The 25,308-nt window shown below is 49.4% G+C and overlaps 1 protein-coding gene across 4 annotated transcripts in view; it reads left to right on the forward strand.

Moving 5' to 3' along the window:
- The window catches only part of DOCK1 (dedicator of cytokinesis 1), a 489,630-nt gene that overhangs the window by 306,248 nt on the left and 158,074 nt on the right, over positions 1 to 25,308 (forward strand). For all 4 annotated transcript variants that reach the window (XM_082721511.1, XM_082721510.1, XM_082721512.1 and 1 more), the window contains one exon: positions 4,782 to 4,876. In XM_082721511.1, the coding sequence (XP_082577637.1) occupies positions 4,782 to 4,876 (95 nt within the window). The remainder of the gene's footprint in view (positions 1 to 4,781; positions 4,877 to 25,308) is intronic.

The raw sequence follows: 25,308 nt of genomic DNA on the forward strand, positions 1-25,308 counted from the left end.
CAGCTGCACCATCAGGAACACAAGTAGAGAACTTGCTCTGTGTCCGTTGTAAGATCAGAGGTGATGAGGAGCACCCTGGACCTTCCAGGGAAGACGGCTGCCTTGCCACATGTCCCAGATTGCCACTGGGTGGCCCTTCAGAAATGTCTGTTGAGTGACCGAATGAACAGTGCCCTAACTGAGGACAGTGCAGGTAGAAGTAATGCTTGCCGGTTAAATGTCAAGTGAAGGGGTGCCTGGGTGGCTCAGTTGTTAAGCATCTGCCTTCAGCTCAGGTGATGAACTCAGGGTCCTGGGATTGAGCCCTGCGCCGGGCTCTCTGGCTCTCTGCTCAGTGGGAAGTCTGCTTCTCCCTCTCCCACTCCCTCTGCTTGTGCTCCCTCTCTCGCAGTGTGTGTGTCTCTCTCTCTCTCTCTCTGTGCCAAATAAATAAATAAATAAATAATAAAAATAAAAAAAATAAATGTTGTGTGAATGCAAAACTCGAGGGCCATGGCCTTCTGGCTTCCGCCATGGACTCACAGTGACTGTGTGTCCCCAAGCAGCCCCGCCTGTCCCGTGGCCTCTCCACTTCTGGGTTCTTACCTAGGGAAGCCTAGGGAGTAGGCCGGTGAGCCAGCAGGTTTCTGTCTCTGGAATGCCCTGTGCCTTCATTCAGTGTCAGTCCCACCCGTTCCCAGGACCATGACCTGACAGCTGTTCCCGTCTCGCCAGGTAGACACACACCCTTTGCTCATTGTTCCTTACCCTGTGTGTCCCACTCAGCCATCAGCCTGTCCTGAGGTGGTCCTGACATCTCCCACCGGGGCCGCGGTGAGTGAGGATGCTCGTGGGGCTTAGGAAATCCAGGATGTTGGCAGGCAGCTGTCCATGTGTCTGCGAGACCCTCCGCTTATGACTGAGCCTTGAGCTCCACATGGAGGGCGACCACACGGCGACCTGAGCGTCCTCAGTGGCCGGGGAGCCTTGTGCGGAATGTTTATTTCTTGGGACCTTTTCCTTGTAAAACGAAGCTATAGTGGAGGAACTCTTCACTAGATGGTGAGTCTGGGGAGCGCAGAAGCCTTTCTCAGTGAATTCCCCCCGTGACCTGTTGAGCGTCAACCTGATGGTCGCACAGTGGACGAAGCAGGCAAAGCAGACAGGCCTGCTCTCGGGGCCCTGTAGTCTGCGGCAACATCCCCTCTAATCGGGGCGTCCTCCCGCCCCACCCCCGCTGGCCGTGCTGCAGCACAGTGACCTCCTGAAGTAGCCGGACTGGACGGAGTCCGCTGGGCAGGAAGGCTTTGCGAAGGAGAATCGTGGAGCACTGAGGAGTAGAAGGCTGAGCCCTGCAGGTCGGGGAGCGGGAGGGCCGCTGTCTTGCTCAGGAGGCTGTGCGGGGGCGGGGCGTGGGGGTGGGGCGAAGGGGCAGTGAGAGGACCAGGGCTGAGGTGAGCCTCCACAGGGCCGTCCGACCACACAGGACCCTGTACACCATGCTGAGAAACGCTGTGTTCTTCGCTTGTTTTCAACTTCCTACACCATTTATTTGTTCCTCTTTGTTTTATAATTATTTTTCCAGGCCTTTGTCTTTTTTGAGTAACCTTTTTGAGATAATTGTGGCATCACATGTGGCTGTACAAAGTAAAATTCTACCTGCTTTCCCCAGTGCTAACGTCTTACAGATCTATAGCCCGGGATCCAGACTGAAGGGCGACGTTGCTGTGGTCCCCGGATCTCAGGAGCATTCCTGCAATTCTAGCTGTACTCTCTCCCCTGTTGGTCACGCAAAACTTCAACTGTGCAGAGAGCCTGAAAGAATAGCACCATGAACGCTATGATTCTTGCCTCCCAAATGCACCAGGCACGAGCACTTTGGTTCCCGTAAGTGTGTGAGGATGGTGCCTCTGCCATAGTGGGTCCGCGAGCCTCTCTCACGAATGAGGACCTCCCCCAACAGCCTCACTGCCGTTCCAGAATGTCACACACAGAAGCATGCATACTCAGATTTTCTCCATTCTTCCCAGTCTTTCTTGTCTTTCATGAGGGGCTTCCTCAGTCCAGGATCCCATACAGATTCCCTCATTGCATTTGCTTGTGCCTCCTTCATCTCTTTTTTCTAGAACAGTTCCCTCACCCTGTCTTGTCTTTCTTCATGCTGCTTTGTATGGTTTTCGGCATACGTATGGTATGCTGAAATATGGTCCCTCCGTGGGACCGTATGTCCCGTGGTATGGTCCCTCCATACGTCCTGCACACTGGAAGCTTGGCCTGAAGTTCAGATTCATCCTTTCGGCAGGAGAGCTTCAGAGCTGGGGGGATGTGCTCCCCGTTTTGCCCACTGGGAGGGTGGGGATGCCGAACTCTCCATGACCTGACCGTGAGTTTGATCACTTGGTTGAGAGTGGGCACCAGCCTGACCTCCCCATTGTGAAGACTCCTAGCCCTTCACAACTGTCACGTGATCTTTAGCTTATGCTTCAGCATCCCCACAGCGTTGGCCAGTGACCAGTCTCCTGCCCGTTCTTCATCTAATGATCCTCTACTGAGGGTCCTTGTCTGAAACACGTTCTCCTTTGGCATAGCAGGATTTCCTTCGAGTATCAAGATGCTTTGTCTTTAAGAACATTGGGAAGCCTCCGGGCATGTGGGTGAAGTGGAAGGTTGGGAAGTGTTGGTGCCGTGGCCAGATTTGTAATTTGAAAAGGCCACTCTGGGTCAAGGGGAGGGATCATGAGGGACAAGAGTGGACTTGGGTAGGGAGGCCAGGATTCCCCTCAACAGTCTGGGTGAGAGAAGATGACCATTTGTTCAGTGGGTGCGGATGGGAATGGTCAGAAGCAGATAGATTCGTGACAAGAAGATTGTGGCTGTGGACTGACGGCTGTTGTTAGAGCTGCCCACTTATTATATGGGGCATCCTGTGAATAATCAAACTGAAAAAGGCAGCGGGAATGGATTGGCACTGAAAGAGGAAATTTTCACCAAAGATCTTATTTTAGTCCTCTGTGTCCCCTTGTTGACTTGAGATAGCAGTGTAATCGTCTGCTAAGCCTCATCGGCCATGGAGAGGACCATCACCATGGCTAGTAAATTCTGCAGACGGACAAGGACGCCTTGCAAAACCTCATCCTCCACAATATGCAGCATTTTGCCTGATCAGCAAAGTACCAAAATTTAACAGCTGAGCCATACTAATGAAGTATGGGACTGTGTTTCCTAGGAAAAAAAAAATAAGGGAGTTGGGGAAAATGTGCTTCTCTTCCAGAATAATAAAACCCAGACCCTGTATCTCAATTATTGGGCTTTGAGGAGTGATCAGCAAGAAAGCAATTTTATGCAAATAGAGATGTGGCTAAATGGTGGCACTCAGCCGGCCAAATATGCAACCTGGTCATTAAAATGTGAAACTCTTGACAAAGTGGGGAAACTTAAGTGGGGAAATATAAATTGCTGTTATTAGCCTTGGGAGAGACGCCCCATTCGTTGTGTCCAGGGCCCCCGGAGCAACCTGCCCAGCGTGAACTCAGGGCTTTGTGGTCAGAGCTCGTGCAAGCAGAGTCTGGAGGACGGGGGTGACTTCTCTCTCTCTCGAAGAGGCCCAGGTGCTCATCTTCTCCTTGACTGGGGGCCTCTACTGTCAAAAGGGGATCACGGTTGCTCACTATTTTATTCATGGTAGGGTGCACACAGTAGGCATCACTTGCCAGAATCCGGCATGGCTAGTTCGGTTGCAAAGAAAGGATTTGACTTGGCCCAGCAGCTCACCGATGCTATCAAATTTAGCTGGTGCCTTTTTGCGAGAAGCACTTGTTTACGACTTTGCTGAGAGTTGCTTTCTTGGCTGCTTAAATTCTGTACACCACCGTGGGCTTCACAGCCAGTGCACCTAATTATGATTCCATAGATTAAATAAATGAGAAATAGCCACTCATTTGGTAATCTCTGACCATGGCCTCATTTTTCTAAGTGAATTCTCTGTGGCTTTCCCCACCGTCCACGCTGCACTGGAGGGAGCTTGCAGACTCCTGGAGAGGTGTGCTTTTCAGGATACGTGCTAGTTCTGTGCTGGTCAGCTCAGAACAAGGGCCGGCCTGCAGGTTCAAGAAATTCTCCAGATTCTGACAGGCCCAGGCTGGAGCCCCTCCGACACGGATACCCCTTTGGGACGCCACGAACAGCACAGCACGGCAGGGAATGACCCGTATGGTAGAGAGGATCGTGCCCAAGGTTGGCATCAGCGTCACTGAGTAGGCTGTGGGGTTGCAGCTGCCATCTGAAAGTGGCCACATGACCACGTGCTCCGATGGTTATGATGAACTGAGCTGCTGCAGATGGTCAGGAGTTCCCACCTGAGCCTTTGGCTTGTAAATTACATAAGAAAAAGGAATGGTATAACTACCCCGTATTAAACCTGCTGGGCCCTGTTCATAATGAAAAATATGTTTTGAGTAAATCCTGCATGTGATGTTTGCAAAATGCACGTTTCCTATAAGCAGAAAGAATGCAGTATTTGTAACCTGGAGAGCTCCTCTTTATGACTATGACAGAGAGCCGCCCAGGTCCCGTTTCTGAAAATATCCCTGCGAAAGTTATCGCAGGCAGGAGGTACCCCGGCAAACAGAAAGCAAAAAGCTCCTGTGAAATACATCTTCATTACTTTTTAGAATGTTTTCATTCCGCTAAAAAAAATGAGGTCATTTATACTGTAATTATTCAAGAGGGGATTGGTTTTCTCCTTTCTCTTGGTGGGCTGTTGCAATGTTCTATTTTTTTTTTTTTTTTTTTTTTTATTTCAGGATTTCCTGATGGAAACATTCATCATGTTTAAGAACCTCATTGGGAAGAACGTCTACCCTTTTGACTGGGTGATAATGAACATGATGCAGAATAAGTGAGTATGGAGGGGAAAGCTCCCACCTCTTCCAAGGTGTCTGATTCACGTCTGCTGGGAGCAGTGGTGTTGCCTGGATACCACGGGGGCTCTCCTGTGAGGAACACATCCTCCCCGTTCTGTGATGCAAACAGTTGTTTGGAGAAGCAGACCTGGAGAGTGGGTGATTTCCTTAAGCCAACTCGGGGCTCTGCCTTCTGGGGAAACACAGAGCCGAGCCCTAGCCCCCTTAGCCTTGGTGTGCAGCAGCCTCTGGCCAGGGTACAGTTTGCAGCAGCCTCTGGCCAGGGTACAGTTTGCCATCTTACTTTAACCACGTGTTTATTAGCCCAGGTGATTCTCCTCTGTCTATGTTTTTGAAAGGTGTTTGCATTTCTCCTATTTCAGCTTTAAAAAGTGAGCATTTTCTTTGTACTTATTAAATATTAATCTCATGCCTTGTTTATCATTTCCCTGTGAAGGCTGTTGGTTAACTTTCCAGTGCTTGTGTTCTATAATTTCTCTAAGCACCAGTAACAGTCCTTGGGTTCTCAGTCACATGTGATTCCTGGAAGAAATGACCATTGACCTCCTTTCTTCCCCTCCTTCCTTATTGCATTTTTCATGGAGATAATTGTAGATTCGTAGGCATTGCGGTTATAAAAAGAAATACAGAGAGATCTGTGTATACTTCACCCAGGTTCCCTTAGTGATAACATTTTGCAAAACTAGAACTCCTTGCTGCAGCGAGGGGCTCAGCGATGAGAGATTTCATGGGGGTCCCACAGATCTTCCTGCTGTGCTTATGCTTGGCCATGGCGCCTTTTCTTGAATCTGCTGACACGTGGGTCCTTCTCGCTGTCCATGTCACACACGTCCACCTCGCCCCTCCAGCTCTACCCTCTCGAAAACCGGGTACCCACTAATTTTTTTTCCACTCCTAAAATTTTGGCATCTCAACTGTGATGTGTAAATGGAATTATACCAAATGTAACATTCCAGGATTGGCTTTTTTCATTCTCCTTCATCCCCTAGAGATGCATTCAGGTTGCCGGGCACAGGGTCGTTTGTTCCTTTGGATTGCGGGGCACCGTTCCGTGGTATGGATTGTTTAACCATTCACCTGCCGAAGGACAGTTGGGCTCTTTCCAGTTTGGGGCTATGACGAATAAAGCCTCCACGAACATTGGCATATGGAGTTTTATGTGAGCATAAGTTCATTTCCTTGGCATATACCCCCTGGGGTAGGTCTGCAGGGTTCTGTGCCCGCTCCTCGTTTAGGTCTATAAAAACTGCCTGAGTGCGGCTGTGCCGTGTTTCGGTCTCGCCGGCCGGGTGATAATCAGCCTGCTTTTCTGCATCCCCGCCAACATCTGCCAGGGTCACTGTTTCTCATTTTAGCCCTGGGGAGAGATGTACCGTGTGTTTCATTGTGGTCTGGATTCGCATTTTTCCCGATGCGACAAACAATGGCATCATTCAAGAGACTGTTGACCTGGTCTTCGTGCTGACCAGAACTGAAGGCAGGCCCTGGTGCAGAGTGTGGTCTCTCTTCTCTTCCTGGTGACCGCGAACGAGAATGGCACCTGCATCTCTCAGACAGAGTGGCCGCTGCGGCCTGGTGCCCAGCCCATCCGTTCCGCACCCTGGCATGGGGCTTGAGGGGGCGCTGCTCCCTCAAAGGTCAGATGCGATTCACACCTCTAAGTTTGACTTGGCGCCTCTAATCCCAGGCTCCCACGGGGTAAACTGTCCGGATGGTACAGCCGCACTCTATGGAGTGGTGCTATTTGATGACGAGCGAGAGTCTGTTTTCATTTTTACCACGATGATCGCCTCATTCCCTCTCCCTTCTAGTTCATCCTTGGCCTTCTGCTGCCACCCTGACGTGTCTGAGCGTCTTCCCATCACCCCAGAACCGCAGTGTGGCTGAAAGCCACGCGGCCTCTAGTTCAAAGTGTGGAGCTCTGTGCTCAGAGCCTCCTTCCCTGGATATTCTGTCCAGCTGCTCCCGACGTGTTCTGTTGTTTCTGCGGTGAGAAGATGGCTTAACCTGTGGTCTCCAGAATCACGTGTTACCTGCACATCAAGCCACTCCTGTCCCTGTGTCCCAGCTCACTGGCGCACGTCTGCGGGGCCCAGCTGCGGGACAGAGACACCCGGTGTGCGGTGGCATCTGGGAGCCAAGCCTTTGCATCTCATTGCAGGGAGGAGCGTTCTTGTCTGGGGGCAGGGAACCTCTACGAAGGAGAAGCCATGTCTGCTGTTTCCTCATTGCAAAGGCTGTGACGGCCACTTTGAGGATGAAGTCTGGTGTAGGTGATAATGGAATTCAAGTCTGGAGCCGGGCGTGCATGCTCTCCTCTTGTTTGGGGTGCCCAGAGGCTGCAGCACCAAGGGACATCTTGATGAGGGACACACTGTGAATTTAAACTCCCTGTGGTTTATGTCACACATAAAATGTGGTACAGAACTGTCTCATCTAAAATCCTAGCACTCTGGGGCTGAGCCATCCAGCTGAGAGTGCTTCCTCTGGTAGAACTTTCTAAGGCTGAGCAGTGTTTGTGCGTGTACGTGTGTCCCTGTGTCTGTGTGCCTGGGCGAGTGCTGGTACCAAGCGAGAGGTCTTGGGTTTGCAGAGATTCTGGCTGTGCAAGGCTCTGAGCCACGCAGGTTCCTGTCACAGTCAACACATGCTATAGTAACAGGTTCCCACGCCAACATGGAGTGCAGAGGAGTGAGCCACAAAGGATGCATGTAGGTCAGTGTTTGTGCAGCAGTGAGTGTAGGCTTCGTTCGGGAATCCCACTGTGGCCCGCTCTGTTGAGTGAACAGTACTGGTTTTTAGAAGCTGAATCGGTTGGGTTTGGGAAGACACCTGGGTGTGTGGCCCTTCAGTTCTCTTGAACGTTCTTGCTTACATGTCCGCTTCCGAATGAAGAGCTTATTTCGTTTTTCATGGGAGGCGGTCATTCCTTGCGATGTGTCCTGTGTTTGCATCCGAGGGTTGCACATGAGCATTTGACAGGCTTTCCGTGTGCCAGGCGCTGCCGTGGGGATAGCCCAGGATTCATGCCCACATGGCCGCAGCAGCACTCTGAGACAGCTGGGGCTTTATGCCCATCCTACAGATGGGGAGGTTGGAGCCTGAAGGTTTGGTAACTTGCCAGAAGACACACTGCTGGGAAGGGATAGGGCCAGACTTTACATCCAGAGCCCTCCCTCTAAACCACCTTGCTACCTGGGATATGTCTCCCGTGCCTCAGAGAGAGTGTCGTTTTTAACCCCGGTGTCCTTCGAGTGCACCTTTCCTGGGAGACTCCTGCTTACCTGAGTGACTGTGAAGCACAGAAGTCAAAATGTTCTGTGCTCGGCTTTCTTCGCCGTGAAACGGTGCTTGTTGAAGAGGATATCACTGATCGCCGCAATGGAGGGAGTCCTGCTGTAAACTTCTAGAACAGAAGCTCACGACTATTGTAATGAAGTAATTTCCTAGAAATTATATAGATGCCATATGGCATTGTCTCTGTGCTATTACCTATTTGTTTTTTTTTTTTTTTATCTATAACTTCATAGCTTGATACCTTCCATGTCACCAGACTGCTGTGCTCTTCCTCTTCCCGGCATGGGTCAGAGACCTCCTTGCTTCCGCAGGATAAGCAGTAATTCCCAGAAGCTTCCACAAGCCTGTATTTAAGTTTAATGGCACAGCTGGACATGCAGTTTTACCATCCGCAGCTTAGAAATTGACAGATTCCGCCTCCGTGGTCTCTTCCGTGTTTGCTGCTTGTTCAGCTCTGTGTCTGCAAGTGTTCCATCATCCCTCAATACCGGGGGCTCGCCCAGTGTCATTGAAGATGGCGCCCATCAGTTCTGGAGCAATCACTCGTAAATCAGGAACCAAAGTTAGAGGATCCAGTGACTGTCCCAAGGACAGAGGTTACTTGGTTGCTATGTTCAGGGTAACAACCGAGTGATGATGGCCTGACATCATAGCTCTGCTCTTGGATACAGCAGTGCCAGATGGTAAGATGACATTTAAGATGAGCACAGTTCACGTCTCGTAGAAGTGTGCTTGCGTGTTATCTCCCAGAAATGCTTCATAATCTTTCCCGAGGGAAGCAAAGGCTAAGTCTCCTTGTAAGATCTGATGCTGTACTAGAAGCAGAGACCTTCTGTGTTAGCCTTTAAGTGCTAATATCCATCCTTGAACTCCTAGTAGCCAACTTTCCCAGATTTATGCTTCACGGTGTGCGCGTGGAGTCTAATACTGAAGACTCGTGCTGTGGGTCTCCTGCAGTTCTCTCTGGTTCTTGGTACAAGCGTGGCCACTTGGTTGAGTTTCTGTGTCTTTCTTTTATTCTTAGGACTTGAATTCATCCCAGTAGTGTGTCTGTACACTAAAAATCCCAGACTAGAATTGTGAGGCGTAGGAGTGATCAGGGAGTCAATGAGTCTACTCGCTAGTTTGACTGAATTCCTTTTTCACCTTGAAGAAAGCTTTTCTTGTTAACTGCCATAATTTCACCTGAGAAAGGCACTTCTACAGTGTACATTGGGGGAAGAAAGGGGCAATACAGAGTTTAATTTTCAGATTTTTAACATTAGACTTCCTAACTCATGCTGTGTGTGTGACATGGACCCAAACCCTTTCTGCATTTGTCAACCATTTTGTTTTGCAACAGAATTTTTTAAAAAATTCAGCTACCCTGAATTGGATTCTCAGTAGGCTTTGTTGCATGTGTCCCTCTCTCAGGATAAAAAAAAAAAATAAATGAAACCACCAGTTTTACTTCCTCAGATCACTCAAAGCTTGCAATGGTGATTATCAATAATTTTTGAGTGTCCCTCTATATTAGCACACATTTGGGGTCTGGTACTTTCTGCTTTTGTACACGTTAAGCTGGGGCCCATTTATGATTTGTGGTTTATATCCTACACACTTTCATATAGGGCTTGGTCTGTTTTACAAGTAATGATTCATAGATCCTGAATATAAAATAGAACATGGAAAACCATAGAGAAAACACGAAACTCTCTAGAAGCCAAGAGACTCAAAGCTGCCTGGAAGACAAAGCAAAAAGGAAAATAGAACAGGTTTCAGAATTCTCACTGGATGATAAAAAAAGTTCCTTGTAGTTTGTCAGCAGAGACTGACAATGGGTGGTGTAGATCCTTCAGTGACACGTGGAGCAAGAGGACATCGCAGTTAAGGAATCAGACGAGAACTCAGAATTCTGCCCGTGGAAGACGGGAGAGATCATCGTTTCAATTTTAAAATGCTTAGAATCTTGCCACGTGGCATATATTGGCCATGACAGAGTCCGATCATAATTGGACCTACCTGGAACACTGCCTTATCAAATTCAGTGCATTTTGCTGACTTGCCAAATACAGTCTTGTCTCGTTGTTGACCACTTCAACATTGAAGACCATCAGTCAGACACGATGGTCTGGTTTTATTTTATCTAGAATCAAGTTAATCTTACTTTTGTCCTTAGAAACCTTGAAATTGTGTCTCTATTTGAAATTTGTGAGATCACCATTGCCATTGAGCCCATGGGTCTAGGTCAGGGTTTTTGAGCACGGCCACGTGCAGACTGTCCCAGGACAGTGCGGGCTGATGTTTGTCCCGTCTGCCTTTTTGATCCCCTTTCTTTTGGCTATAGTGTTAGTGCGTTTGGATGTGCCCCCTTCTGTTCCTCCTTCTCTCCCCGGTGAGTCAGGCATCTTAGGACCAGAATGTGTTTGCCTCAGTCCATTAACACAGCACATTGTGTTTCCACCAACCTAACGTGCACAGTGCGTATTCACATCATCCTAATCACCTGTGGCTCCTCGTGTGCAGTAAATCTCCCATGCATAGTTTTATAAAGGAGCCATTTCTCTCCTTTTAAATAGAGCACATTTCCCCCACTCAGCAGCAGTATCCATCAGATGTGTCGGAGTCCAAGATGGCAAGCTCCTGGATGTTTCTGCCAAGATTAATTTGGCGTGTAGTCAGGACAAGAAAGGGCCTTAAGCCTTAGAAAGGTATTCTACCTTTAAGATGCCAGGCTTCTTAAGGGTAAATCATGATAATGGTCAGAAAGCAAATTTGCCGGGAAGGCTGTTTGCAGGGACATCGCCATTTGGTTCCAGTGTTGTGGAAGAATTTTTGTCCTTGCTAGCATATACCTTGGGCTCAGAGCACAGAAAATGTGCCATTTGCCCAGGGATGAAAGAAAGAGAGGTGGGGGGTCCCCACTCGCTGGGAAGCTGCTGCAGGGGCTCTGCCATCAGGCAGCCGATAATGGTAGCATTTGGGAGGACCGTGTTTTCCTGTTGGACCTCCTCCTCAGGAAACACCTCACCCATGGAAGGGCATGTGGCTAAAATCTTTGTGCAGGTTGAAAGCACGGACAGAAAACGTTTGGGGCTCCAGAGACTCTTGGATTATTTCAAATCTTTCCCTTGAAGCCTGGGGTCTTAGTTGATGTTGTTACTTTTAATTTAATTTATTTTTTCAACTTACTGGCTTCCTACTGAGGTTTTGCATATCCAGTGGCTTGAAGATTTTAAGCACACCTAAGAATCATTTTTCCCTTTGAAACTGTGTACAGTGGCTGTTGACATAAACATTGTCACAACACGACTTACTTAGGACCACAGGAAAAAAAAAATAAATATTGTTTCTCAGGAAAGAACTAGGAATTCAAAGTCAGTATAATGAAAGCATTCTGGAATGAAAATTTCCCCAGAGCTCAGCATGCCCACGTTTTACCCGGCTCACACACTTAATAATATCCGTCTTTGAACCTTTTTGCTCTCCAAAGAAATTGGCCTAACCTGAGATGTTTTGCTGCTCAGACATCAGTCTGCAGACACTGAGGCACACGCCTGCGGGTTGGACCAAACCAGGCTAGAGCTGAGCTAGAGGCAAGTCTCCTGGAGAAACACACGAGGCATTTCTCTGGGACTGGGTTGGCCACTTTAAGCACTGGGATTTCAAGACAGATACCAAATCACATCTAGTAATGGCACCCCGGGTCCCCCAGCGGGAAAAGGACCCTATCTGCATGGTACGTGGCTACCGTTGGGAGTTCCCTTTGTTTTTTGTGGTCTTTTCATAAATTATTTTAATGTTTTCCGTATATTTTTTCTGTGACATGCATGCTTTTGCTCTGTGCTTAATAATTAAACTGGGCCTGAAATTAAAACAAATAATTTCAGATCTTCCCCAGTCTGTGTAACCAATTTATTGCACGGAACTTGGATCTTTCATCCAGTTGGATTTTATTCAGATCGCCTCTTTATTTAATTCAGACATGAGAACTCATGCTACTCTCAGGGGAACGCAGTGATGAAGAGCTCTCAGCCAGGACTCTTACTTAGGGAAACTTGCTTCAGAGGAAAGTTTTGAAAGGGCAAAGTCTGTTTAAGAATTCTCAGAGCGGACGCACACCTTGCTGTGAGCTCGTGGCTGGTGTTGATGAGGCCGTCTGCGGGCTCTTAATCCTGGAGGACGTACTTCAGTTTATGAGAAATGAAGCCAAGTGAGCTCTCTGTTTGATGCATGAAACTTCCCTCCATGCACAAATCAAAAAGGAGGAAATACACTTTATTAAGGTCATTCTCCAGATTCTTCCGTCCTAAATGTTTACCTCCAGCGCTCCTGGGACTTGGAAGAAATCGTGTGCCCTGTAAGACCCTGGGCTGGGGTGCTTTCATTTTTAGGCTCGGATGGGAGGAGGAGGAGACGGCCAAGGCGAGTTGAATGCCTGCTGGGTTGCTGGTGTGGTCTTGGTCCCTTTCTCGTGGGTCTCAACCAGGGGGATTTTGTTATTCTCCCCCAGCCCCCGCCATGGAACATGGCCACGTCCAGGCACGTTTTTGTTGTCACAGCTGGGGGAAGGCAGGCTGCTGGCATCTCGTGCATGGACCCCAGACATGCCGCTAAACGTCCTTCCCTGTATAGGACGGCCCCCTTCAAAGAATCATTCGACTCAGAAATGCCCGTGATAACCCTCTTTTCTGGATGGAAGGAAACAGTATTTCAGTGACAGGAAGTAATTAATGCAATCATCCGTGATTTGTTTCCGTGATCTTCTTCTCTTTATTTCCACGTCTCTCAGCACCCCCTCCCTGTTGCCTGACCCCAGCCATGACAGTGTCCCTTACAGTAAACACTAGAGGCCATTGCCTGAAGAGGCCAGGACTGACCTTTCACCTGCCAAGGATGCGCCTGTGAACCGGAGGTAGTTTTCTCTGAGATGCCCAGGCAGGTGCCCCAGCTTCACAGTGAAGACCTGTGGGCGTGGCCCGGGCTCACCTGCGGGTGGGAGTGCGGAGGGGTGGAGATTAGAGTCACACTGACCCGAATGCAGATCCCAGGCTGCGCCTACTCGGACCTGGTACAGAGGACACGTGCACGAAATATTAGCCAGTATCTCTTCTGGGCGAGTTTGTGTGTGTGCGTTTTAGAAAACATTACATATCATACATAATTATATTAATTAATAATATATGATATATAAAATATATTCATGTATAAATTCTAGATAAATATATAAGAGCTCATAGATCTGTGAGATCACTTAACTATTTGTCTTTCTCTGTCTGACTTGTCCCACTCAGCTTAACATCCTCAAGGACCCTCCGTGTTGACACAAATGGCAAGATTTCGTTCTTCCTTCTGGCTGAATTGTATTCCGTTTTCTCTGTCTGCGTCACATACTCTTTATTTACCCACTGATGGACGAGTGCTTAGGTTGTTTCTGTGCCTTAGTCTTTGTCAATAACCCGGCAACAGATGTGGGGGTGCAGATAGCATTTCAAGATAGTGCTTTTGTTTCCTGTGGAAATACACTTGGAAGGAGACTGTCTGCATTGGATGCTGATGCTATTTTTAATTTTTCGGAGGAGGCTCTGTACTCTTTTCCACAATGGCTGCTCCAGCCATAGTACTCAAGTGTCCTTTTCTCCAAAATCTCACCAACGTTGCTCTCTTCTATTTTTGACAATAACCATCCTAACCGGTGGAAGGGGATACTTCACTGTCACCTGATGTGTGTTTCCCTGATGATGAGCGACGTCAGCAGGATTGTGGCATCTTCTATACGTGTCTGCTCATAGAAGAGGGTTTTCCATGTCCCTTCTCTGTCTTCATGGAATTCATGGCCTTTGATGCCGTGTGGGGGAAAATCCCTTCTTGTCATTCTGGTGGCTGGTCTGTGCCCAGTGATCCTGCCTGGTACAGAGCAGGTGCTCAACAGACAGTAACTACCCGACTGAAAGAATGTCAGTGGGAAATGTGTTCTGGGTTTTTTTCGTTTTTTAATTACGAAGTCAACCGATAAAGTACATGACATATTTTTGTAGCCTTGCTTTCCCTGGAATAAAATGCAGTTACCTGTTTTATATTCGGGTCCACAAAGAAATAATTACAGGTAGAGGTATCCAGTGAACAAAAGAATGCTTCTTACTATCTTGACGATCTCTTAATGAATTGCCTTAATTGAAGGTCATCTGACACTGACCACAGAGGTGGGGCGGGGTGGGGGTGGGGAGGTGGTGGATGCGCATTTGTCCTGACTTGCCAGCATCTGGTATCCACCAGGAGCGTGCTGTCTGCTGTTTCCTGTTGCCCTTTCCACCGAGACTTCGCAGGAGGGCTTTTAACTTAACACTGTACCTGTCAAATACCCAGAGCTGCAAGTAAATTGAAGATACAAATTATATTGTAAAGTGAAATATTTCGTGTTATTCTACAGTTTGGTTGATTTAGGAAGAAAATGAACGCTGACAGCTTGGTCTTTTCAGTTCACTGGATTCTAATGGTTCAAAAACAAAAGCCTGGACTGAAAGCCTTTTCCCACGTTGCCACATCAGAGATGCTCCGATTCTTTCTCTGCGCTCAAGACCCAGTGCCCCGCAACTCCATGTCACGGATACAGAGGACCCGGGGAAGGGAAAGGCAGTGCTAAGGGTGACTATTTGAGAATATAAATATTAACCGTGCCCAGCAGAGGAAGGGGTGCGTTAGCTGTCTGGCAGTCTGGGCAGCTTTTTAGCACTTGACATTTTTCTTAGCATGCAATCTATTTTTCATAGCAGGAACGATTTTCCCCCCATTCTGCCTGATACGTTTTCCTTACAGCAGGAACACGGGGCTGCTTGGGAGCAGAGGTTGGGGAGAGTCGGTTAGAGGAAGCCCCTCTGTCTCTCCTTTTCTGTGATTATTCTTGACAGCCTGTCTTCTCTCCTGATGCATCGCGTTCAGGGGAAAATCACTGAGGTTTCCTGCAAGAACTAGAAAACCCTAAATGGTCAGAGTGAGTGCCTCCCCTGTAATGGACTGGGATGCGATGTGTTTTGGAAAGATGGGTGAGTGTTTTGTTACGCTGTGCTCCTTTGATCGAGGCTGAATTATAAATAGTCCCCAGTTCGGTTTGCTTAAACTTCCAGTACCTGCAGTGCTATGGATAGCGGAGGCATTGGACCGGTGGCAGCCTGGGAGGGTCCTCCCCACCCAGCTCTGGTCCCTGCCATGTGGAAGTGGTCCCTGTGCTACTTCCCCCAGCCTCGAGGGATTAAGTGGTCAGAAATCTGATTTGATTCTTCAGACAGAGTGTTGTTGCTCAACTAAAGTAAATGACCATCTCAGTTCCCGTCTGACTCTATAACTTACTGTGGGGACAGTATTTTCAATTAGCCATTTACCTACAGATGATTGGGACATGGGAAATCGGAGTCAAGCTGAATATTGGACAGATTTCTTTATTTTTGATATTAAACCTAAGACGTAAGCTTGATTTAAAAAGAATGGTGTGTTTTCGTTTCATGACACCCTGGAGGTAAACACAGTCTGTATGTCACTTAAGGGGGGCCCGGCTTTTCCGAGTGGTGTTTGTCCAGACAGTTGGGTGTTCTCTGTTGGACCCTGAGGTCTCCAAATGTGTGGTGCCTTATGAAGTGAGTTTCTAATACTGAGAAAAATGCGAGAGAAAGGGAGTTCCCCACTTGTTATTTATATTTTGCCTATATATATGTATTTGGGGTGGTTTTCCAGTTTAAGGAAACCAAACATACAGCATGACGCCTAAAAGTAACTATATGGTAAGATGGGCATCACTGAAAAGTGGACCGGAGGCAACCCCATGGGAACTCAGCACGCTGTGAGGCACCTGCTCTGCCCCCAGGCCTCGCCAGGTGAGCCCAGTGAGGGCTGGTGTGATGCCATCATTCATGCGGCCTGATCAGAAAGGGTCAGACTTTCTCCCACTTTTCCCTGATACTAATTTCTTTTTTTTTTTTTTTAAAGATTTTATTTATTTACTTTTGCAAGAAAGAAAGAGCACAAGTGGGGGGCACAGTGGCACAAGGAGAAGCTGGCTCCACACTGAGCAGGGAGCCCAATGTGGGGCTCGATCCCAGGACCCCGAGATCATGACCTGAGCCAAATCCTAGACACAAATTGCTCAGGAAATTTCTTAATGTCATCCTCGGAGGCCGAGCAGGAGTTGTTTGGTTTTGTTTTACATGACAGAAGACGTGCTCCACAGCAGATGTGAAGAAGTGGTACAGACCTTCTTCATGTGTTCTTCCCTGTGGTCACCTGGTCAGTCAGGACCAACCATACAAGGAGCTCACTTTGTAGATGGGGAAGCGTGCCTGCCTTAGCACGGGGTGTGTGTTGTTTTCAGCACACCCTGCAAGTTGGGTGGCCTCGGGAAAGAGTTCCCGGGGACGCCTTTGCGTGAAGAACATTCGGGAAGATGCAGATTCATGCTGGTGGATGCCAAGTGTCCAGCAAAGACTACCATTTCCCACGTGCTGGAGGGAGTGACCTCCCCATGCCCAGGATTTTCACTACTGTATTATTTCCTCATGCGGGGAGTGCCGAGGTCCAGCTTTGGGAACCTGGACAGCAAGTGTCTCCTGAGGCCCTGGGCTCTTCCTTCCCATTGTCAGTTGAGCTGCCCTTGCAGGAGGGGCTGCATGCGGAGCGGTCTGCCTCCAGCTCTGCAGAGCCGGTGATCCCAGTTAGTGGACGGAGATCAGCCCAACGTGGGAACTGCAAGCGGTAAACTTCTGTGGTTCAGTGTGTTCCTGCCCTGGCAGAGCCCGACCCCACCGTGCCTGTGGGGACTGGAACCACTTTGTATTTTAAGTCCTGTGCACAGTCAGTGCCACTGACCAGAGAGGGTATCGGCCTTCACTTTGGCCTTGAGTCTGGTCCTGGTGGTGGGCACAGGAGACAGCTCTCTGCAATCCTTGTGGCACATTTCCCAGGGTGAATACGTTCTCTAATTGCCCCAGCCTCCTCTTGCCTGCAGTGTTGGTGACCTTGAACCTGAGTTCTCTCCTCCCTAGACAATGCTGTTCCAAGGAAGCCAGACTCCTGCTGATAGGGGTCCCCAGGGGAGAGCTGGCTTTCTGTGCTTCAGGCTGTGGGGTCCTCATGGGGCAGCACCTGTCTCCCTGCCCAGCCCGGGTAGCTTTGCCCAGAGAATGCCCCTCCTAGCTGCTCCTGTTGCATTTACAGAGCTGCGGGGAGTCAGAGCCAAAACCCTTTTCTGGAGGGCGCGGGATAGGGTCCCCTGTGGCTGTACAATGCTCCTGTAGTTGGGGAGCTGCAATCTTCACGTTGGTGTGCTAGGGTCTGCTGTGTAACATGCCCTCTGAACACACGATGGCAAGTGTGCCCAAGACTGGGCCAGTGAGGCCACAGGGCTGGAGCATTTCGGGGTTCTGGGTGTGACAAAGAGGAAGAAAGGTCTGGTTCCTTCAGCTACTTGGGAGACCAGCTATGTAGGATGACTGGGTAGGACCCCCCGATGGTGAAGTTCAAGGCAGATTTTGCAGTGGTTGCTTTGAGACCAGTCACAAGTCTTGAGTTTAGACTTAAGGAGAACTCCTTGTGTTTGGGGGGGACCGGTTCTGATTTGTTCTGTGAGGGGCAAATCAGGGTCCCAGACTCCCAGAGTGAGGGCGTGTCTGAGGCCAGAAGGTTTGGGACAGAACTCTGTACCCTTGGTCACATTGTATTGTTGTGACAAAGGGGAAATGAAACAGCAGGGTGTTACACTGTCCTGTAGCCCGGCCGTGGCAGGGATTTGCTTCCTTTTCTCTCTGTTAGTCGTCTTGATATTTCTGCTGCTCATAAAAAGAAAATATTTGCTAAATTTAGTTATTCGATTTTTGATTGTGTTAGGGTGCTGTAGGAAGCTTGTGGTGATGTGGCATCGAGCCCCCTAGGTAGCAAGAGAACATCTTGAGGTCCTATGGTGAGGGTGTTGAATTCCTGACATCTCTCTCACACAGACAGATCCTGCGCTGCCTCATTGCTGATTTTCACTTTTCTTGGGTCGTTGTTTCTTTCAAGTAATTCCCTTTGGATTTCTCGATTCATCTTCTTGGAAAGCAGTTTCTGCTTTGCGTGGAGCTATTCAAGGACAGGTCTTCTCCCTAACACAGAGCTACACACACACACACACACACACACACACACACACACACTTGTTATCGAATGGGTGTAGGGGGTAAAGGGGGACCTAAAGGTGTCTCTGGAAATCCTCCACAGACAGAACAAATAAGGGATGAAAATAGCATGAAACTTTCCAGTTTGCCAATCCTCGGCCCTTATAATTGGCAAGCTACTTCTTGAAATTATACTTTCCATAAATGGCTTGGGGTGACCTTTGTTTTCTTTCCATGAACATCGGCCGTTGGATGGCCGCCTCCTCCGCTGTATTCTCTCCGCCCAGCCACAGCTCACCGCTCTTCCTCCGGCTCCTCCCTGTTGTCCTCCTGTTGCTCGTGCTCTCCAGTTGCTGGGACCTCTCCATACCAGACTTCGTTGTTTTCATACCTTCCCTGGACTCTCACCTGGTGTTTTTCCCTTGGGTTTTGTGCACCTTTCCTCCATCCGCGATGCTTGATACATATCATGTTTCAGAGAACAGTGCACCTCCTCCGCGGCAGGGCTGCTGGGGGTGGGGAAGCCCAGAAGTAGTGAGCGGACTCGGAACACGTGGCGGGATCAGCCCCAGGCTTGTGGTCTAGGCTCGCAGAGAAGGCATGTTGACTCTCAGGTGACTCCCATTAATTCTGGAGTTTCAGCTTCCTTATTCCTGAAGTAGAGAAAATAATGTTTTGCAATGAGCATTTCAGATGTTATAAACCCGAAAACTGGCCTGCAACAGACACACTGTATCATAAGGGACAAAGCAAAGAATTTGATGTCTGTAAGAATAAAGACTTCTCCGAAAGCACACTGGTCCTCGCTGTAAGAGAAGACAGAAAGATGTTACAAATAAACAAGAGATGAAGCTTTTGTCTTAACTACGTTCGAACATCTTTAACGCAGTATGACGTCCTCAGCCACAGGTGGATGTACAGTTTTGTGTGGTGCTCTGTAACGAGAGACAATTTCACTTCACTTTCATGCCGCATGGATTGTGATAGGTGCATATATTCTTGCTCCTGGGTCAATGCCTATTGATTGATAGTTTATTGGGGGAAAGGTATGGTTCTGGCTCCAGGAACATAGAAGGAACACGGCAGAGCAGACCCAGCCTCCAGTAGCTCCGGGCATTTCAGAGTTCAGGGTATTTGGGAAGGACGGACCAGAAAGAAACTGACAAGAGAATTAGTAAGCCTGAGTCTAACCATGAGAAAAACTTAAGACAAACCCAGATTGAGGGACCTTCTACAGGGTACCTGACCAGCTTCTCAAAACTATCAAGGTCATCAAAGACAGAGAAAAGTCTAAGAAACTGTCACAGACAAAGGAGCCTGAGAAGACATGAAGATTACAAATGACATAGTGTCCTAGGGGAGATCCTGGGACCGGAGAAGGACATTAGGAGGAAACCTGTGAAATCTGAGTAAGGCGTGAGGTTTTGATTAATAGCTTAGTAAGGCAGGGGAGCATGCAACCCTTGATTTCAGCTCAGGTCATGATCTCAGGGTCATGAGATCGAGCCCTGAATTGGGCTCTGTGCTCAGCAGGGAGTCTGCTTGAGATTCTCTCTCTCTCCCCCTTCCCCACCATGCATGCATGCTCGCTCTCTCTCGCAAATAAATAAATAAATAAATCTTAAAAAAAAAAAAAAAAAGGCAATGAGGCAGTGTTGCTTCTTGACGGAGACCAATGTACCACAGCAACCAGGAAAACTGAGTGAGGAGCGTATCCCAGAACTCTGCACACCGTTTCTATAAAGCTACAGCTATTCTAGAATGACATTTATTTCGAATTAAAGAAAAAAGAAAAGCAGCAAGTTGGCACGTCTCAGGTGGTGAGGATTGCTTGAGGATTGGAGTCCACGGCTATGACAGACTGGGGGTGGGGGGGTGGGGGTGGGGAGGATGCCTGAGATCTGGCCCTCGGGGAAGGGCTCCCAGGGGAATGGCAGCCAAGCTTGGCTCTGAATGATAAGTAGATGGCAGAATGTTCCAGGGAGAGCAGGCACCACAAAGCTCTTGGGTCAAAGGAGCAGAAGGAAGGCCAGTTTACTGTCATAGCAGGGGTTTATTTTGAGGTGGAAAGTTGGTGAACACTTTATTTTTATTTATTTGAGGGAGAGGTGGGTGGGCTTTTGGAGAGAGGGAGAGGAAGAGAGGGTCTCCAGCAGATTCCCTGCTGGGCGTGGAGCCTGGCACGGGGCTCCAACCCAGGACCCCGAGATCATGGCCTGAGCGGAAATCAAGAGTCTGACATTTAACTGACCGCCTCACCCAGGTGCCCCAGTGTTGGCCACTTTAAAACAGAAAAGTGACATCACTGACCTGTGTTTCCACATAACTATTCGGTCTGCCGTTGAGAGCACAGAGCACAGGCGGAAACTGAACTGGAGAGCCGGGTGAGAGCCCGTGGAGTAATGGAGCGGGAGAGGTTTGGCCAGGGCTCAGGCGGTGTTTGGGGAAAGAAAGAAATGGAAGATTTGGGGCCTATTTCGGAGGCAGGTCAAGCGGACTATTACAGGTTATATGCAGGGAGGGAAGAAAAAGGAAGAATCGGGGAAAAGTCCCGGGTTTTTGGCTGGAGCCACGGATTGGTGGCGTTCCAGTGAGAGACTCGGGATTGCGGGTGGGCGCACTTGCTCTGTCCCGGCAGCTCCGTAGTTCTCAGCCTGTTTTTCATTATCACTCTTCTAAGGAGAAGGATTAGATTAGATTTACATTTAATTAAGGGGCATTAAATGCTAAGAAATAAGCGTTAGTAGGGGAGGGTATGCTTTGGAGGGGCGCAGGCCAATATAATGCCTACAGCGTTCTGCTCCTCCTGCTTCTGCTCCGAGAACCAGTTTCCACCCCCTTGGGGGAGATGCTGCCCCCATGGGAAATGCGTGGCCCTGTGAGTTATGAGGTATCTGGGGGGTGGCGGGTGGGACAGGTTAGGGAGCAAGTGGAAATGTCAGCCCAAAGTTGAGAAGAAAAGTAATGTTAGAAGGTCTGGTGTGGGGTACCACTGGCATCTAGATGGTGACTGTGAGGCCAGCTGGAGAGGGACAGAGATTGGAGAAGAGAAGCGGACCAGGTGAAGTTCAGGGTCACCCTCATTTTTAGGGGCCTACCAGTTGCAGATAAGTCAGCAAAGCAATTGCTGGCATCAGGAGAAACGTCAGGGATGGGAAATGGTGTTACAGGGAAGCTGCCCCTGGTTTCTGCCCCCCGGGTCCCTGGCAGTGTGGGCCAGAGCAGCACCCTTGGCCTGGCAAGGGGCTCAGCAGCCTGCAGGGGTCATACTGAGAGTGGGGTGTGAAGAAGCGGGCACCCCATCCGGGGTTTTGACATGCCTGGCTCAGAGGCGTGGTGCCTGGAGGGGATGGGACGTTCCTCTTGTGGCTGTGGATTTGGGGCGTGTTGGAGAGACACAGTCAGGGTCCCCGAGGAGGCTAGCGGGAGCCGTGAGGTCCAGAGTGGAAGGTCTGGAAGGGCAGGGCTGGCCGTTGATGGGAACAAGGACAGCTGGTCCGCTGGGACAGGAGCCAGGGCCCTGTGGGTAGAGATGTCAGCATGGGGTTAGATGTGGGGGATGGGTGATGAGGAAAACTCTGTGTAGTTGCTTCCTGTTTTCTCCCTAAAGCATGAACAAGACAGTGTTTAGGGAACAAAAGTTAAATGCCCTGCATCGTGACCGCGCAAATCCACCATCCGCATCCTGGTCCTGCTGGGGCACACTCCTGGGCACTGAGCATGAGTGAGGTCCCTGTAGCTCGTGCCGCCCTCTTATGTAAGCCCAGGAGAGGCCTCATAAGCAGACGCGTCTAAAAGGATACACTGCTTTAAATAACTCCTATGAAATCATCCTTCTGTGAACATTTCTAGATGGATCTTGTCTTTTAAGCTTCAGCGAACCCTATTAGCCATCCAAACCGTCCAGTCTCCCAAAATAGCCCTCCTCCAGCTTCTCCCCACACACCTGCACCATGGCTGCGTGGCCACCGGCGAGGCTGGAGTGGGATGCTGGCCCGGAGCCCCTGGGAAGCGGCACTGGGCCACCGCCATTCTGTAGCGGTCCCATTCTCGGGGGCCTCCTGGCGTCTGGAGTGTGGACTCTCTGAGCCTGTGTGTGTCTCCTCTTTTGGGCTCAGCTGAGGACTTCAGTCTCTGGGAATGGGGCAGCCTTAAAACAGTGTTTGCAGGTGCCTTGACCCTCCCACCGCCTTCCGCTCCCTTGGCAGTGAGTTCTGCGATGCTCAGTCAGGAGCCTTCCGTGACCGCTTCCCTCTGCTGCTGCTTTGTTCCTCTGCTTGCGTCCCAGGCCCCCGTCTTCCTCACCTCCACTCCGTAAGGACAACAAAAGCAGGACCTACTCTGGCCTGACATTGCAGGTCCCAGCCGTGCTGTCCTTCAGTCCTTTGTTTGTTATAGAGTATACAGCTCTGTGCAGGGGAAGGCTTGGATGCCGCAAACATTTTGAGAATCAAATTCTTCCTCTGTGACCCCAATTACTCTTTGGTCTCCATGAGGCCCCTGCTGTCCCTGCATCTCCATGGCAAAAGGCTTGAAGGGACTATAGAAATCACACGGTAAGTGTTCTGGGCCATTTCCTGGCTCTGCCTTCACCTTCCTGGTTCCTCCCCAACAGGAGACCAAGGTCCCTGGTGCCCATGGGCAGCCGGTCGACGTGTGCCAAGTTTGGAAGGCTGATGGCCTAGATGTGTTTTACCAAGGATGTTTCTACAGAGGCGTCCGCTCTCTTGGCCCAGCTGAAGCCTGATGCCGGCTGGGCGGCCATGACGGAGGGAATCCTGTCACAGCTGCCATGATGCTGGGTGGGAGCCAGCGCCCTGGGATCCCAGTCGGTTTCCGTGGTAGAAAAGATGGCACTGTAGACACAACTCGTGAGCACCAGTGATCTGATGGCCTCTGAACTCGACCCCAGTTGTAGTTTCAGTCCTGCAGCTTAGCCAATTCCATCATAGCATAGTTGGTGGTTGATGGAGAAATGGGGTCGGGTAGTGAGGCATTGAAAACAAGACGCATAGAGCCCTGCACTCAGCTTAGCGGCGGTCGGCCCGCATTCCTGTGACCGGCTGTGCTCCTCGTGGGGCTTTACTCTGGTCAAGGAAGGAGGGTCTCCTCAGGAGCCTCTCGCGTCCTCTTCCCGCAGAGAGCTCCCCTGGTGAGAGGTTCTCCTGCCTTCAGACTGCGGAAGGGAAGCCTGCTTGGACCGCAGCCGCGCCGTTTTCGGCTTGCCCGGGCTTCCCCAGGTGTGTCGTGCCCACCTGATGGGGCAGCGATTTTTATAATGAGTCATCTTTCTACTCTTTTCAAAGCTTCAACTTCATTTTCACATAAAAGTCAACTTTCCTTTCATAGCCCTATTTTATCATTTTATATAACATAAACCAGGCGGTTATTCTGATGGGTTTAATGGGCAGAAGCCAGGTGAAGATCATATCCAAGCGGGTGGAGACGTGCTACGTGTGCTTTCCTCTTAGCTGCCGACCGTACCTGGTGCCATCCCTGGGGAGCTCCTGAACGGAACCCGTGGTGTGGTTGTTGTACGGATTTTTTAAAAAAAGCCCAACAACTCTGTTAAAGAAGTTAGATCCTCCTTGGTGAGTGCCGTGTGTGGGCATTTTTGTTTACGGGTGTCTCTGCAGTCCAGGACGTGAAAACAGAGGCTTGCTCTCTAGACCGTGCTGGACCGCTCCACGCAGAGACACAACATACATAAACTGGCATTAGTCGAAGTCCTGCCGGCGACACGGCCGGTGGTGTTCGCTCTCACTCGCCAGCCGTTCACTGAGCTCTGATGTGGCGGGTTGGATCCTTGGGAAGCGAGACCCAGTTTTATGAAGAGCTGAGAGAAAAGTATTAAAGGAAGCAGAACCAGAAGTCAGGGGACCGGTGGGTTTTGTTCTTATTTATCTCCTGAATAGCCCTCATCCCGTCCTGGGGAGAATTACGTGAGGGTGACAGAGATCGAGCAAACTGAGTTCAGAAAGTTATAAAGGAAGGTTGATTTAACTTTAAAGGTTTATGTTCTTCCCTGGCCCTGAGTATTGAACCTCAGCATTCGTGGAAACACGAGCTGATCACGTGGTCATGGGTGGGAGAGCGCGGTGCCTGAGGACAGGGTGACTGGGGTCGCGTGGAGAAAGCACCGCCCAGGCTGTGAGCTGGCAGGGGAGGGTTTGGGTGGGGGGCCGTGGAGAGAGCAGAGGGCGTGTGCTCTAACTTGTCGAAAGGGAATCACTCAGCAAACTCATGAAATGCTCTTGGCATTTTTTTACCAAAAGAGGAAGTTTCCTTCTGTAAGACAAACAGAATGTTTGCTGTTTCTAAGATGATGGGGGCAGAAATAAGTCCCTCACTAAGAAATGAGTTCCGAGATGGACTCTTGAGGGATGAGCCGCTAGAAACCCCAGCATGGGGCCCGCCACCTGCTGGAGGGAACATCTGGGTTCCCAGGCAGTATTTGATGAATTGATGAATCTGTTGTTCCTGGGTCATATTTAATTAATACTTTTCCCATGTAGTGTCTCCTGCAGAAGGGTATAAATCTGTATGCATGTACTTATTTCACAATAAAGTAGCTTTCATGATATTTGAGACAGCTTGGAAAGGCCCAGATTGTTTCTTAGAATTCCAGGTGTATTTCACAGGAATTATTATCAAGGATGACGAAAATCATTATCTCTAATCTTTATCAAGCCTTCGTCTGAGCTACACGCCATATGTACATCATTGTGTTTAATCCTCTCAGTTGCAGAAGGCCGGTCATATGGTCCTTGTTTTGCAAGGGAGTTTGATACTGATTTAGGGGTTCACACGAGGTCTCTGGGCTGAACAGTCAGAGAAGACCAAATTCAGACCCAGGTTTGCCTGGCCCCAAAGCTCTTAATTTTTTAGTCTCGTGACTTTTCACCTCTCTTGTACCTTCTTTTCTCTTATTGGGGGTAAACCGGGTTGTAAATGCGTGCGATTGTCCAGGATTGTTGGACGAGACTTCCCAC

Source organism: Mustela nivalis (assembly GCF_964662115.1).
Source record: "Mustela nivalis genome assembly, chromosome: 2".
NCBI classification, from domain to species: domain Eukaryota; kingdom Metazoa; phylum Chordata; class Mammalia; order Carnivora; family Mustelidae; genus Mustela; species Mustela nivalis.